This window comes from Sphaeramia orbicularis, chromosome 8 (assembly GCF_902148855.1).
Source record: "Sphaeramia orbicularis chromosome 8, fSphaOr1.1, whole genome shotgun sequence".
Taxonomy (NCBI): domain Eukaryota; kingdom Metazoa; phylum Chordata; class Actinopteri; order Kurtiformes; family Apogonidae; genus Sphaeramia; species Sphaeramia orbicularis.
The window spans coordinates 39,752,540-39,767,516 of NC_043964.1; the positions used below are offsets into that span (position 1 = coordinate 39,752,540).

The 14,977-nt window shown below is 37.0% G+C and overlaps 1 protein-coding gene across 1 annotated transcript in view; it reads left to right on the forward strand.

Annotated features, from left to right (window-relative positions):
* myo15aa (myosin XVAa) overlaps positions 1–14,977 on the forward strand; it is a 74,147-nt gene that overhangs the window by 43,851 nt on the left and 15,319 nt on the right. Inside the window, 13 exon segments of the mRNA XM_030141181.1 lie at positions 2,803–2,867; positions 5,490–5,627; positions 5,738–5,789; positions 6,819–6,962; positions 7,038–7,135; positions 8,901–9,027; positions 9,128–9,243; positions 9,421–9,480; positions 9,579–9,654; positions 9,905–10,020; positions 12,664–12,782; positions 12,899–13,040; positions 14,707–14,818. Of these exon segments, the coding sequence (XP_029997041.1) occupies positions 2,803–2,867; positions 5,490–5,627; positions 5,738–5,789; positions 6,819–6,962; positions 7,038–7,135; positions 8,901–9,027; positions 9,128–9,243; positions 9,421–9,480; positions 9,579–9,654; positions 9,905–10,020; positions 12,664–12,782; positions 12,899–13,040; positions 14,707–14,818 (1,365 nt within the window).

Consider the following 14,977-nt stretch of genomic DNA (forward strand, 5'->3'; position numbering starts at 1 on the left):
AACAGTGTAGATCAGCTGATGTTTTAGGTTAACGGTGGATGTTTGGGTCTTTATGGGTTAATTCACAATTATAAAATATAGCAAAAGTGTCTAATAATGGAAGCAACAGATAGATGGAGATAAAGTAAAGCCCTTCAGCAAAGTGAGTAAATGTTTTCAGTGGTGTCACAAGGAACTAATTAGCAAGAATTCATTATGGTGGAAATGAATAAATAAGGGCTGTCATTATAATGGTTTCCAGATAGTTTGCATAAACATTTGGTGACACTGAGCAGGACTGAAGTGTAAAGGGTCAGGTGTACAGTTCACCAACCTTAGCCTCTCGCTTAGTGGCTGTAATGAGCAGTCTGACCACATCCATAATGCATGGACAGCCATTCACTGTAACCACAGATGACTCATTTAACCTCGGCCTATGGGGATCTGTCATTGTCATTCTTTTGCTACACTCATTGTTCTTTCTCTCTTTCTCTCCAAGGCATACACTCATCTTGTCTCATGCCACCTTATTTGTTTGTTTTGTCACAGCGACTCATTCAGTGTGACAGGTTTCTGAGTTAAGCTCACATCTTATTACTGACATGTTAAGACTCTTCATTTCAATCCTTATCATCACTTGTCTCTGTCTCACTGAGTCTGTTTACATGGACACTAAAAAGTGTATTCAAGTGATCCTGAAAACTACATAGTCTGATGTGCTTTGTCAGATAATAGCAGTAATCTGATCATGATCAACACCTAGATTTTTCCCCAGTTCATCAATGTCTTCATGTATGTATACCATTAATACGATTTATTTTGCTTTTTAAAAAAATAAAAAATTAAATGGAATGTGATTGGAAGACAGTAATAGGAAGTTTGAGTCTATTGTCACTATGTACATACTCAGAAAGAAAGAAATTTGATAATGGACTGAAATATCTTAACTACGATTTTTCGATTATTGCATTTCTGTAGTGCATGTAAACAATTATTACAATTATCTGATTACTCCCAGTTATGGCATTTTATGGTCATGTAAATGTGCTCGTTGTCTTTTTTCTTTCCTGCTTTCTTCATTTCTGTATTTATGTTACTCTCTGTGGACAGACACAGCACCTTTAATGTTGACTTAAAAGTCAACCATTATATTAGTAAAAGTACTTAAGAGAAAGTGAAAATAAGAACCAAATATTACTACATGGGGGATATTGTTTCTTCTATAACTTGTTTTTGCTGATGATACTATGTTGTACTTTACAGGAGATGCTGCAAATTTAGTAGATAAATCCATTTAGCTCTGCTTATACTCAGTAATCATACAGTAATTCATGTAAAATTAAATTCACATTGTTCTCTATATCCAAAATATCAATTATGATGCTCCTGTCATGTGTTAAGATTGGTGCAAATATTGACAAGTCTAATGGAATTTGAATTAATGAGAAGCTAACCTTTAAATATCACCTGACTGAAGATAGAAAATGGATTTAACAGTTTGTCTCTGCATTTTAAAAAGATGCTCAATGAAGCAACCTTGCTCTCAGTTTTTAATTATGGTGAAATTTTATACAGACATGCTCATGTGATCTTTAGCCACTGGACACAGTTTAACCCTCTTTACGTCGGTGTATCACTGGTGGTAACTATAGCATTCACCTTCTGTATACTAAGGTTTAGAAGCTTTTGTTCTTTTTAAGTTGTGACAGGCAGTAGGTTTTTTTAAAAAATTATTATTATTTATTGTACTATTAAAGGTCTTTCACCCAATTACATTATGCCATTGCTGTCTTTAGTGTGATCCCTATTGAACACACTTAAATGATCAATGGTTGTGTTGCAGCTGCAGGTTTTTTTAATAATCTCAGATAATCCATTGTATTCATCGGGCACTTTGTTCAACAAGATGCAGAAAAAAGCTTAAACTAGCTTTATTTTTATCCCTAGAGCAATTTCACTTAGATTTTTATCACATTTTACTTCAGGCTGTTGTGTTTTAGCTGATTCATTCATTTTACAAGTAATTCTTTCAATTATTCGTAGTGGGTTTATTGTTTTGCTGTTTTACTGAATTGCCTTTTTATTGTTTTTATCACCATTGTGCAAACATTACTCAGCTATGCTCTACTTCAGTATATACTGAGATAATTTATAAGCTAATATTTAATCTGATTATCTATTTATTAAAAATTCCTCCCAAAATAAGAGAGAACTAACTCTTACCTGTTCCCTACCGGTGGCTCCTCAAGCTGTGCCAGTACTCCCAGTAGCAGGAGGAATGATGCCACCCATCCCCACCATGCCAATCCCCTCCCATCACCACCACCACGAACAACATCAGCAGCAACAGCAGCAGCAACCACAGGAGTACCACCAGTACAACCGGCCCCAGCAGCCCTACCGCCAGCAGAGTTCCTCTACCGACACTTCCCCAACACGCGTAGCCCCCGCCCCATCACCCACTCGTGCACCCACTGCTGCACAGGCTGCTGATGTAACAGCTCATGTCAGTGGCGTCCCCGGTCTGTCAGGGATGCCCTCACTTCCTGCCACATCTGTAGTGCCTATGATGACAGGTGTGTCCGGTACAACCATCGGGTTTTCCAGCATGTTTGGCCAAAAAGTGTGATGGCATGGTGAAGTTACAGTGAATTCCACATATGTTTAACAGAAGGTACTGGTGTTGTAGTGTCCCTCAGTGGGTTTCATTTAAGCCAGACAGCTTAACTGAGTGTTTTGGAGTGAATCATCATCAGTGACTTTATTATTTGTTTCCCACGGTGTTGTTCTTACCACATGTTCTCTATGCCTGTACTTTTCTAGGATCAGAACACGCAGTACTGACTCAACAGCAGCAGGCCATCATCAACCAGCAAGCTATCATCCTGGTCTGTCACATATCTGTTTATTTAAACTCATGCTGCTGTGGGTGTTTTTACTCTGAACTGAACTACATAAAACTATACAGTAAAATTGATCAAATACAAAAACTCAGGAGAAGATGATATGAATCAGTGTTTATGATGTTAAGATGTTAAGAACCTGTTTTACATTGGACTGCACTTTTCTTATTCCAGTGACATTAGTCGCTTTTCCATTGGATATCTGTGCAAAACTTTACTGATATTTACTAAATGTCGAAAAAACAGAGGTGGGTAATATCGTGTTTTCCATTAAATCACAAATGCGATGATTTGTTTATTTATTATCGCGAGATGACACGAGAAGTCATTCCATAAACATGGTGATGAACGCAAATATGGTGTTGACCTACAGATATATTCATTATTATTATATATTACTCCTCTATCTTGAACTAAATTAAAACATGATTGGGTTTCCTGGTGTGTCCACACATACCACGACATATTTCTTCCTCTTCTTCTTCGCTTGTTATAACGTACGTCAACATCTGTTTTTTTTAATTCACCTGACACTAGTTGCAAAAAAAAAGGTCTTTCCACTGCAGTTTTGTGTGATATACCATTTGCGCCATGCCTGAAAAACCACCTCTTGCCAGCGCAAAAAACTTTTAATCGAAAAATTAGACTTTTGCCGAAATTGTCGTTTTTCTATTAGGTAAATTTTTTTATGCGCAAGTTATAGTTGCGCAATTTGAAGGTCAATGGAAAAGTGACTATTTTCGCATTTGTTACATGATTTGATCACTTAGTCTCGGGCCAACCTGGCTGAGATTTTATTCAATCAAATGGTAAATAACAAGTGGCATTTGTTTGGCCAATAAAAGTCCCCATTTAACTAAGCAAGTAGGTAACGTCTTTTCATTCTATAATTACTGCAATGTTTAACAGATTTCAACTACAACTTTAACTGATGCAGTAAGTAGCTTCTCAGTTCTTTAACAGTCATTCTAGGATTTTTATTATCATACCAGCACACATTTACACGAGATGGCACGAAATTTGGTACTCGAGGTCCCAGATTTAGCCCAATAAAATCTATATGTAAACAATATGTACATAAAAATGACTTTTGTATAGCAGTAATAATAAAGATAAAGAAATAAAAGACCTATGTATAAAAACATTTGTGCGTGTGATAAAATCATCAGTTTAATAGTGAGAATAAGGTTGGACTGTGTTTCAATGGAAAAAGGTCATGTGGTCTGGTGAGTCCAGACTGACCCTGTTCCAGAGTGATGGGTGCATTAGGGTGAGAAGAGAGGCAGTTGAAGTGATTACCCATCATGCCTAGTTTTTACAGTACAAGCCTGTGGGGACAGTTTTATGATCTGGGGTTGATTCAGTTGGTCAGGTCTAGGTTCAGCAACATTATGAGTTGAAAAAAATGACCAAAATAAATGTTGTGATATTACATAAGCTTATCAAAGCTGCCATAGTGAATGTGTGCAGTTAGCAACGTCCAACAAATTATTAGACTGTTGGTAGGTTTTTTTTTTTTGGGTGGGTTGGGCTGTGCTTTTTTTTTGTGAAAGAACTAGAGCTCTGGAATTTTGCTGCTTGATCATTTGAAAATTTGTGCAAACATCACAGCTTTTAAGAGAACTCATTCTGTCAATTTACAAAAGCCCTCCCTAGAGAGAGTGGTGTTTTAAAAGTGCAATAACTAAAATAGCTTTTCTCACTCTAACCTCTATGCTACTTGCATTGGATAGTTGTTTTCAGTTTATATACAGTACTGTGCAGCAGGCCTAGTCCTATATTAGGTTTGTTGGTTTAGTAAAGTTCTAATGACCTCGCATATGCATTTCTCAGTCTCTGTATTAAGAGCCAATGTGGATACATAGGATATATGTACAGCAGTAAAACCAAAAGTTTCACTAAGTACAGCTTCTATAAATCAAATTGGTAGTATTTAGTGTGACTTCCCTTTATACCTAACATGTCTTTAACCCTTTTTTTTTTCGGACAATATGAGATTTATTACATTCATTTTCTGATGTTGTATACTGGGTTTCATTCAACACATGTCAGATGTTTCTAACTGTTAGTGCTGCTTCTTGTCATGGGATCAGGGGTCACAGTATATAGGGATTTTAACCTTTACAACCCATTTAATTCAGTTTTTGTGTGTCTTTAAAGCTGTTGCACATATTCCCTGTATTTTCTTGTTGTATCTGAAAAAAAGAGAATGAGAAATAAATATGTATACTCATTTCAACCCTGAAAAAGCAAAAATCCTAGAGGTGGCCTAAGACTTTGTATAGTTCTGTATGTACACTACAAACAAAAAGTTAAGGATATTTTTTATTTTTGGGCTATATTTTTCAGTTGGGATTCTTGCACAGCACTTTTTACTTTTTTTTGTGTGAATTGAATTGAAACAGATTTTTTTAATGACCAGACATAGTTTTATTTAGAAATGGCAAAAATGACAAAAAAAAAAGAAAGAAATATCCTTAACTTTTTGTGTACATTGTTTCTGTAATGTTAATGGTATAAGTATAAACCTATCAGAATAATAACGTCTCTCTAAATGTATGTCCACTCACTTTGATAATTGATCATTTGTGTGTTTGTGTGTTTCAGGCCCAGCAGATGACCATGCAGGCCATGGCCATCCAGCAGCAGATGCTGTCCTCCTTCCCTCCCGCTACCCCGGCTCCACAGTCGCCACCCTCACACCATCACACATACTCACCACAGCGCTCCCACACAGCCAGTCCTGTGAGTTAAAACACACACTGCATGAACACACATTACAGCTACACCTGCAGAAAACAGAAATAATGACTATAAATGTACCCAGCTGTGTGACCTTCTGTATCTATGTGCAGACTAAAGAGAGTGAGGACTTTTCAAAACCCCGCCCTTCTCAGAGAAAAACGAGTATGTGTTTTGCTTATTTTTGCTCTTTGGTGTCAGTACCATTAGAAGAATCAGAATCCTCTGTGCTTGCCTAGTTGCATTCTTAACCCATAAAGACCCAGTGATACTTTAGTGGCAGTTCCCAGATGAAGTTTTCTTTCTTTTTAAATTTTCTTAATTGATTTATCACCATTTATTATAATAATATCCTCTTTGTTTTGCATTTTTCATTAGAAATCATGTATTTTCCTATATTTAATTTCCTTTATTTGATTTAGATCAGGGGTATTCAAATCCAGACCACCCATCCATGACTTGTGCTCTGGACACCTGGCATTTACAAAGAATAGTCTAATATTAGTTCTCTAACAGCTGGTATCCTGCATGTTTTAGATATTTCCCTCTTCCAGCACACCTGGTTCAGTTAATGATCAGCTCATCATCATGTTCTGCAGAAGCCTGGTAACAACGTAATAGCTTCCAGGTGTGCTGAAAGAGGGAAATATCTAAAATATGCAGGATGGAGGACTAAATTTGAATACCCCTGATTTAGATATTCATGAAAACTCAGTGTTAATTCAAAGGTTATTATATCAAACAGAAGAAAATGAAGAAAAAGTGAGTTTTGCAGCAAAGATATAATAAACTGAACATAAAAACAAGTGTCTCCATCCACTGTCATTTATCAACCTCTAGGGGTTTTACTGATGAATTAATGTTGTAGAAAATGATGGTGTTTCCATGGTAACTACAGAGTCTCTGAACGTTCAAATAGGTCATATCTGATGACCATGAAAAGATGACAAACTGCATTTTACAGCAGCTATTTTCATGTATTGATAGGATCAGTGGATCAGCAGGTGATAAACAGTTTAGATCAGTAGATGCTTTTGGTTAACAGTGGAGGTTTAGGTCTTTATGGGTTAAAGTTCTCAGTTGAAGAATAATGATTGGCAGCTGAAAAAAAAATCATAAATACCAGATTAACATTCCAAGAGTAAAGGTTTTTTTTTTTCCAAATATGTGCTTCATGTAATTATTAAATTCCAGGTCCGACCCGTGGCCCTCCCCCTGAGGATGTGGTCCGGTCCACTGTGAGTAACACAGAGCGCATGGAGCCTAGCCACGACATCAAGGACATCGTCAAACAGCATCAACCTGCTGGCTCAACAGCTTCTTCTGGGTATTAGACAAACACATTATCAATATAAAGTTGATATAACTCTATTACATTTCTATGTAATTTTACATTTTTTCTGTTTTTTTGATGCAGGAAAGGTGATGGGAAGGTGTTCACAAAGAAGCCAGATCCTCATGATGAAGCTATGGAGATCCTTAAAGACCAGATGGCAAACCCACCACAACCGGTAATCTACCTCCTTATATTTACACATACACGCGCACACACACGCACGCACACACGCACACACGCACACACACACAAAAGTCTTACGCAGCCCTTAGCTTTGTTGGTTTTGCAGGGTGTACACATCCTGAGAATGTCCCAGAGGCTTTCATGGTCTTTTATCATTTTCTGTGTTCAGATAATCCTGTACAGCTTCTACAATATTTATATGTATTTTTTAAATGCCCTTTTGTTTTAATTACTGTTCACATATTTGCTATATATTCCAGCTGTAGATATATTACTACTATAGGAGCTATTTGTCTATTTAGTTTTTTGTTCAAAGTTGGTTGCATAGTAATTTACTAGTTTTTCCAATTGTTGATTTTTGATTGTTTGCTTTTTTGTTTGTTAAATATTTAGAATATATTTTTTGATTTTTCATTGTTATTGCTTTCATTCTTAAGTATTTAGCACCGTTTGTTTTGGTTTTTCTTATTGGTTTAGACTGTGGGCATCTGGGTATAAATAGGCAGCACCAAGGTAGACCATCATGCACCTGGGTGGGCCTATAATTTTTTACCAGTCAGTCACAGTCATCCACAGTCGTCGTCTGCCAGGTTGAGCAGGAGAGACAGCAAAAAGGCCTTGGTTGTTGTTTTCCTGCAAAAAGCCTGAAAATAAACCACTTGGAATACATTTATGGAATGGACATTGTGTTTTTGACTGCGTAAACCACAAACCCATGGTGCATCTAGTGGTTATTTGAGTTATGTTAAAGTCTTTAGTTCAGTTACTTTTAAGTTGGCTTAATTTTGATGACAAATGGCCGCTACAACTACAAAGACTGAGAAATACAAGTGTGGTCATGCATCTCAGACAAAGAATAGAGAAATGGAGTAAAACACTAAAACACACATCTATTACAACCCTGCAATAACAACAAAGCCAAACGCTGCCTAAGACTTTTGCATAATACTGTAGGTCATTCATCTATTTGTTTAGGGGGCATTACATTGACTTCCATTCCTTCAGCATGCCTGACCCTTACTTCAGCCTAACCTTACCCATAAAGACCCAGTGCTACTTTTGTGGCAGTTCCCATATGAGTTTTTCCCTCCAAATGTATCCTTTCTGAAGTGATTTATCACCATTTATTGTAATATTATTCTCTGTTTTGCATTGTTTCAATGAAAATCATATATTTTGTTGTAATTCATTTATTGATAATGTAGATGTTAATAAAAGCTCAGATTAAAGCTAAGGGTTATTATATCAGAAACAAAGGAAACTGAAGAAAAAAGTTACTTTTTCAACAAAATATATCATTAACTGAACATAAAACAAGTGTCTCCATCCACTTTATCAAACTCCATGGGTTTTACTCGTGAATTAATGTTGTAGGAGATGATGGACTGCAGAGCCTCTGAACGTCCAAACAGGTCATATCTGATGACCATGAAAAGATGACAAGCTCTATTTTACATCAATTATTTACATGTATTGATAGGATTATTGGATCAACAGGTATTAAACATTTTAAATCAGTAGAAGACTTTTGGAGGTTTGGGTCTTTATGGGTTAATCCTATAACCTAACCTTAAATAGTTTTTAATATCCATTTTTAAGGCAGATATTCTGAGGCAGATATTGGTATGGAATCAGTTTTTATGTCCCCATAATGTTATAAAGGTGACTCACTCTCACACATGCGCACAAAAACACCAACACACAGACACAGAAACAGAAATTTAGTCACCTCGAACTGTTGTTTTTTTATTGCTCAGACGCAAAGGAGGCCTGTAACATCTCAGCCCAAAGACGACGGTGCAGCTAAAGTTACCAAGTCGACCAAGTCTCATCCTGCAGGACGAGCCAGCTCCAACATAAGCCCCGCCCCCCCTCCAGCTCCAGGTTACCTTCTCACAGAATGTGCAATTTTCTGCTCGTTTCACACATGCCTGGCTACATTAACAGGAGCAAGGTCCTTAATTGTGTGTAATTGTGCGTCCAGTTTCCAGAGAGTTGCCAGTTGAGGAGGAGATCATTCAGACTGAACTCCACAGCAGAACCAGTGATGAATACTACACCTACACCAACGTTCCCTGGAAGCTCTACATGAGGAAAGAGGTGTTTTTCAGGACCACACACTCACATAAGGAGTGGAAAAAAAAAATCCACTTCCTAGAAATATAATCTCAGTGTCAACACAACACTTATAAGCTGAACATTTTAATATCACACTACTTAAATGTCACCATATATCAAATTATTTCCATCGTAATTGCATATTTTATGTGTTTACAGGTGTTTTATCCCAAAGAAACCTTGAATAATCCATTGATTCTGGACATGATCTTCAGACAGGTTTATATCTCAATTGGACATTAAAAAAATACATATATACTAATTTAAAGAGTGTTTTAATTACAACCTAAACGTACTTTATACTTGTGTATGTGTAGATTGTACATGACACCTTCTCTGAGGCCTGCATTCGCATCACCGTGGAGGAGAGGCAGAAGATGAGAGCTCTTTTTGGTATGAAGGGATTCTTTTCTGTGGTGAAACATCATATTTATTATTGTCATAAGCAACAGTAATAATAATAAAAATAAAACATTTTATTTATGGGCACATTTTTATACACCCAAGGTCACTGTATATATAAAAGCAGAAATAAATTACAATAAAAATGGACTATGATTGGAACATCAATAATTATACATGACTGTGTCTCTTTGGATGTTTGGATTTCATTGGATTTGTGTTGCCTTTTTTTTCCTGACAGCGGAACACCAGGTAGAACAGGTTTCGGGAACACATGACGAGAGCGTGAAGAAGAAAGTGGTCGCAGTGGCCAGAGACTCTTGGGAGATTTACTTCTCCCGTCTTTTCCCTGCTTCAGTGAGTTAATGAAAGTGTTGAAGTGTCTTTTTTATTTTACTTTAATATGAAAAAAACAAAACACTGGTCCTGTTTTTCTTCCACATGGGCTGGATTTTTGTTTTATGCATGTCAAGATCATGGTCAAGGTCAAATTTATTTATATCGCACATTTAAAACAAAGTGCTGTACAAAGATACTGGTAAAAATACAAAATATGATAAAACAAGTAAAATTATATAGATAAAGAAAATAAGATATATTAAAACTGATAAAGAAAAACAGATAGATTCAAGATTCAAAGCGTTTTATTGTCACATGTATAGTAGGGCATGAACAGAAAAGCCGGTTTGTCGACGCATCGACGTCTGTGGCACAAGTTAACGTTACTTTGGAGGAGTAGACTAGTCGTGTGTTATTCTCTCTCTCTCCCTTCCATCACACAACTGCACTCGAGGCTTCATTCAGTGCATGTCAATACTCTCATCGGTATACATGAAAACATGGAATGCAAGGTAGTGATGTGCGGATCATTGGACCCAGGTCGGGTTGGTGCAGGTCAGAAAAGTGTCACTTTATTTACGGAATGGGTCAAATAATTCCACAAAAGCGGGTTGAAAAAAAAAAAAGAAAAAGACCCGTGCATCACTAGTGCAAGGCCAAGACTGAAGGAAGAAGATGGTTCAGAGTAGGATTACTAAAATGACTGTGATGTAGAAAAACTGTGGTCTCAGTAATGTTCTGTGAACCATATAAGCACCACCAATATTGAATAATAATGTCGACCGACTGTGTTTGGATTATTCTGTTCATTTATTTTGTGAAGACAATGCACTCTTTTCTGTAATATGCTGTACGTCTTGGCTGCCGCTGTCTGAACCTTTTCCCACTTTATGTTGTTCACTTAAATTTAAAAGAAAATTGAAGGTGTTGACTAGGGATGTCCGATAATATCGGCCCACCGATATTATCGGCCCGATATTGGCATAAAAATGTAATATCGGTGAATATCGGTATCGGTTTTTTTGCCTTTCATTAAAACCGATAAAATAATGCCTTGATTTCACCGGCATTTACCGATGCGTAAATGAAGCATTGTTTGTAGCTGAAAGAAATGTGCAGTTTTCAAAACTGTACAGTAGAGTTGCCACACTGTAATAGACTCATGGAGGGAGGGAGAGAAAATAAATAAATATGGCATTTTTTCCACAACTTAAGTTGAAGTATGTATTCTTTTGCACAGACAGTGTTTACATTTTGAAAGCCTTGTTGCATTTGAGAATGCATCCAATGGGGCATCACAATAAAATTAGGCATGATGTGTTAATTCCATGACAGGAGATATGCGATGTTACCTAAAATTAGTGTAATATCCCACATATATCGGCAGTGGTAACGGTAGATATCGGAATCGGAAATTAAGCGTTGGACAATATCGGCAAATCGGTTTTTGGCAAAAAAGCCAATATCGGACATCCCTAGTGTTAACCTATGTTTTGTTTTGGTTAAATGTCTGAGAAGGACTGTTAATGCATGTGTTTTTCCAGTTTTTGATTCTGCTCTTTACTGTACTTTGTTAATGTTACAGTGAACTTTAGTACAAGTTGCTCATTGTTGAAATGCTGTGTGTCTGTGTTGTTCCTCCACTGTCAATGTGATGACGTCATCATACGACTAGTCGACTCGACTTTGACTTTATTACCTCCGCCAAGGAGGTTATGTTTTTGCCAGGGTTTGTTTGTTTGTTTGTTTGTCTGTCCGTTAGTGTGCAACATAACTCAAAAAGTTATGGACAGATTTGGATGAAATTTTCAGGGTTTGTTGGAAATGGGATAAGGAAGAAATGATTAAATTTTGGTGGTGATTGGGGGTGGGGGGGCCCACGGGGGGGGCCACTGATCAGCCTTGGCGGAGGTCTGCGCTCTCCGAGTGCCTCTAGTTGACAAATAAGTTGATCTGAAAAAAATCTGAAGTCAATAATGCCCCAGTGTATAGTAAAGAAACAGGTTTCCCTGTACAATGAAAATCCTACTTTGCCATCCACACTGAAAGCCAAGAGAATTTAAGATGTATAAAATTTTCAATTTTTGATTTAACTAGGAAATTAAAAACAAACAAAACAAAGAGGCAACTAGAAGCACTCGGAGAGCGCAGACCTCCGCCAAGGCTGATCAGTGGGCCCCCCTGTGGGCCCCCCCCACCCCCGATCACCCCCAAAAGTTAATCATTTCTTCCTTATCCCATTTCCAACAAACCCTGAAAATTTCATCAAAATCTGTCCATAACTTTTTGAGTTATGTTGCACACTAACAGACAGACAAACAAACAGACAGACAGACAAACAAACCCTGGCAAAAACATAACCTCCTTAGCGGAGGTAATTAAGAATGGCATGCAAAAGAAAATGAGCATAAAATGTAAAGAATAGAAACTACTATTAGTAAGAGAAAAATATATATTTACCTAAATGTGCAATATCTGGGTAATTGTGCAAACTGTCAGAGATAAATTATATATAACGTGCAAAACTGCCTGAGATAAATAAGATGTTCAATACACAATAATAGGTTAAATAGCATCTAAAAACATAACCAGAAGATAACACAAATAAAACTCGGTGTGTCTCTTGTAGACTCTTGTGTGCTGTATCTGTGTGTTTTCCAGGGCAGTGTGGGCACAGGAGTGCAGGTGTTGTCTGTTTCTCATAAAGGCATCAAACTGCTGAAGATGGTGAGGAGCAGCTCCACTGCCCCAGACTACTTCAGAGTGCTGAGGCTGTACAGGTGAGCCCCTCAGTCTGGACATCCAGTGTTTACAGTATTCTCTACCGAGTGCTTTGACCTCATTTCCCTCTCTTTATGTTGACATCCGTGGTTTTTCTATACCTCCTCATGTGCAGCTATTCGGACATCCTGTTTGTGTCGATTCCATCCAAGAACATGCTGGAGTTCAACTTGACCAATGAGAAGCTGATCCTGTTTTCTGCCAAAGCCCCGCAGGTCAAACACATGATCGACTACTTCCTCACGGAGCTCAAGAAGGTCAGACAGGCTTTAGAGTGTGTGCTTTGTTTTCTTTGTCTTTATCCTTTATCTTCAGCTTTTCTTGATATAATGTCATAGTTAAAAAGGGTCTGAAATCCTTTCTTTATTTCATTTCAAGTTGGATTTGCATCAAGTTTTTTTTTTTTATTAGAAACAATGATCTTAAAGACTTTTTTCAAAAACTCAGTTTTATTTTATATCATCATACATCTTTTAAGTATAAGTAGAATCATGAATTAAAGAGTAAAGAAAGAAAAAACACATGGGGGGCTAAGAAAACTAACAACTTTGTTTGTTTGTTAATACTCCAGCAGCAAAATTATTGTTTGAATTCATACCAAATTGGGTTTATAGATTGCCAGTGACCCAGAATAGATCTGATTACATTTTGGGAAAAGTGGGTCAAAGTTCAAATTTTTTATGAATTTTTAAAATCTTTATTCTTCTTCCATTTACTTATAATGGGCGAAATATCTAAATATATGTGAACTGGACACTGGTGAGACTCTCACTCAATCACCAGCGAAGTATCAAATGCCTATAAAAGCATCAATTCTGTTTCAATTTACTTCAAACTTGGCACATATATAGAGGTAACTGATATGCTGACATCAGCACACGCATAGACACAATGCCAAAATACAGTACAAACAAAAAGTTAAGGATATTTTTAATTTTTGGGCTTTTTTTTTCAGTTGGGATTCTTGCACAGCGCCTTTTACTTTTTTGTGTGTGAATTGAATTGAAACACATTTTTTTCATGACCAGACATAGTTTTATTTACAAATGGCAAAAATGACAAAAAAAAAAGAAATATCCTTAACTTTTTGTCTGTTGTGTAAGTCACAACATGTGCGAGGGGCGGGGTTTGTTGTGGCTGGCATGACTTGTTTTAATTTTTATTTCACATAAAAAAATATTATTTCCCTGCTAGTTTTCAGCCTTAATCCCGCTGTCCACCTTCACAGACTTACAGACTATGAATCATGTTCCTGTAACATCATGAGGGCTTAGGATTGTCTCAAAGTCAAACAGTCTATGAGGGTTTGATCATAAACATTTTAATCCTCTTTTGGACACTTTCCATTTTACGTAGGGGAATTATTCAGAATTCATTGTGTCATGATGGTAAACTCAGGATTACCGGTCATGTCCAGTAATAAAAAAGACAAGCTGGATGAACTGTTATGCTGAGATTTACTGTGAAACATCACATTTATAAAGATTTGAGATCAGATCAGCGGAGCGGAAGGATCTAATGACACAATAATTCTGATGCTGACAGTCAAATTCCTCTTATTTTCATAACTAATATTAAATGCATATGTTTGTGCCCAAATAATACATTGTTTTCTTATTTCAGTTTCACTCTGTATTATTTTAAGCTGTATATTATGTCAGTTGAAATTTCCTGATGACATTAAGAACGTTCTTTTCACTTTGTCATCGCTCAAGTTTTTGCGTTGTCACCATAAATTCACATGACATATAAAAAAGTACTGTCCCATGCATTTTGGACCATTTCATCTCCTCACAGCCTGTCACTGTCAGCTGTTTATCAAGTGACACCAGAAATGTCTGTGAGGGTTTAGGGAACTGGTTTAGGGTCCCTTTGTCTTTGTCGGCTAATAACCCTGTTGTCAACATGATACGTCTCTGTCAGGACTCAGAGTATGTGGTGGCGGTGAGAAATTACATCACTGAAGACAGGACTCTGCTCAGCTTCCACAAAGGAGACATTATTAGACTACAGCACATGGATGGACTGGACGTTGGTGAGACTCCTACTCGTTCACTAGTAACACATCAGTTCTGCTTCTGTCTGCTGTGTATACTCTGCTTCTCTGTGCTTAATGTCATCTATGTCCTAATGTCTGCACGTGTACTTGTGTATGTGTTCAGGCAAATATTACAGATGCGTAGTAAGAATAGCA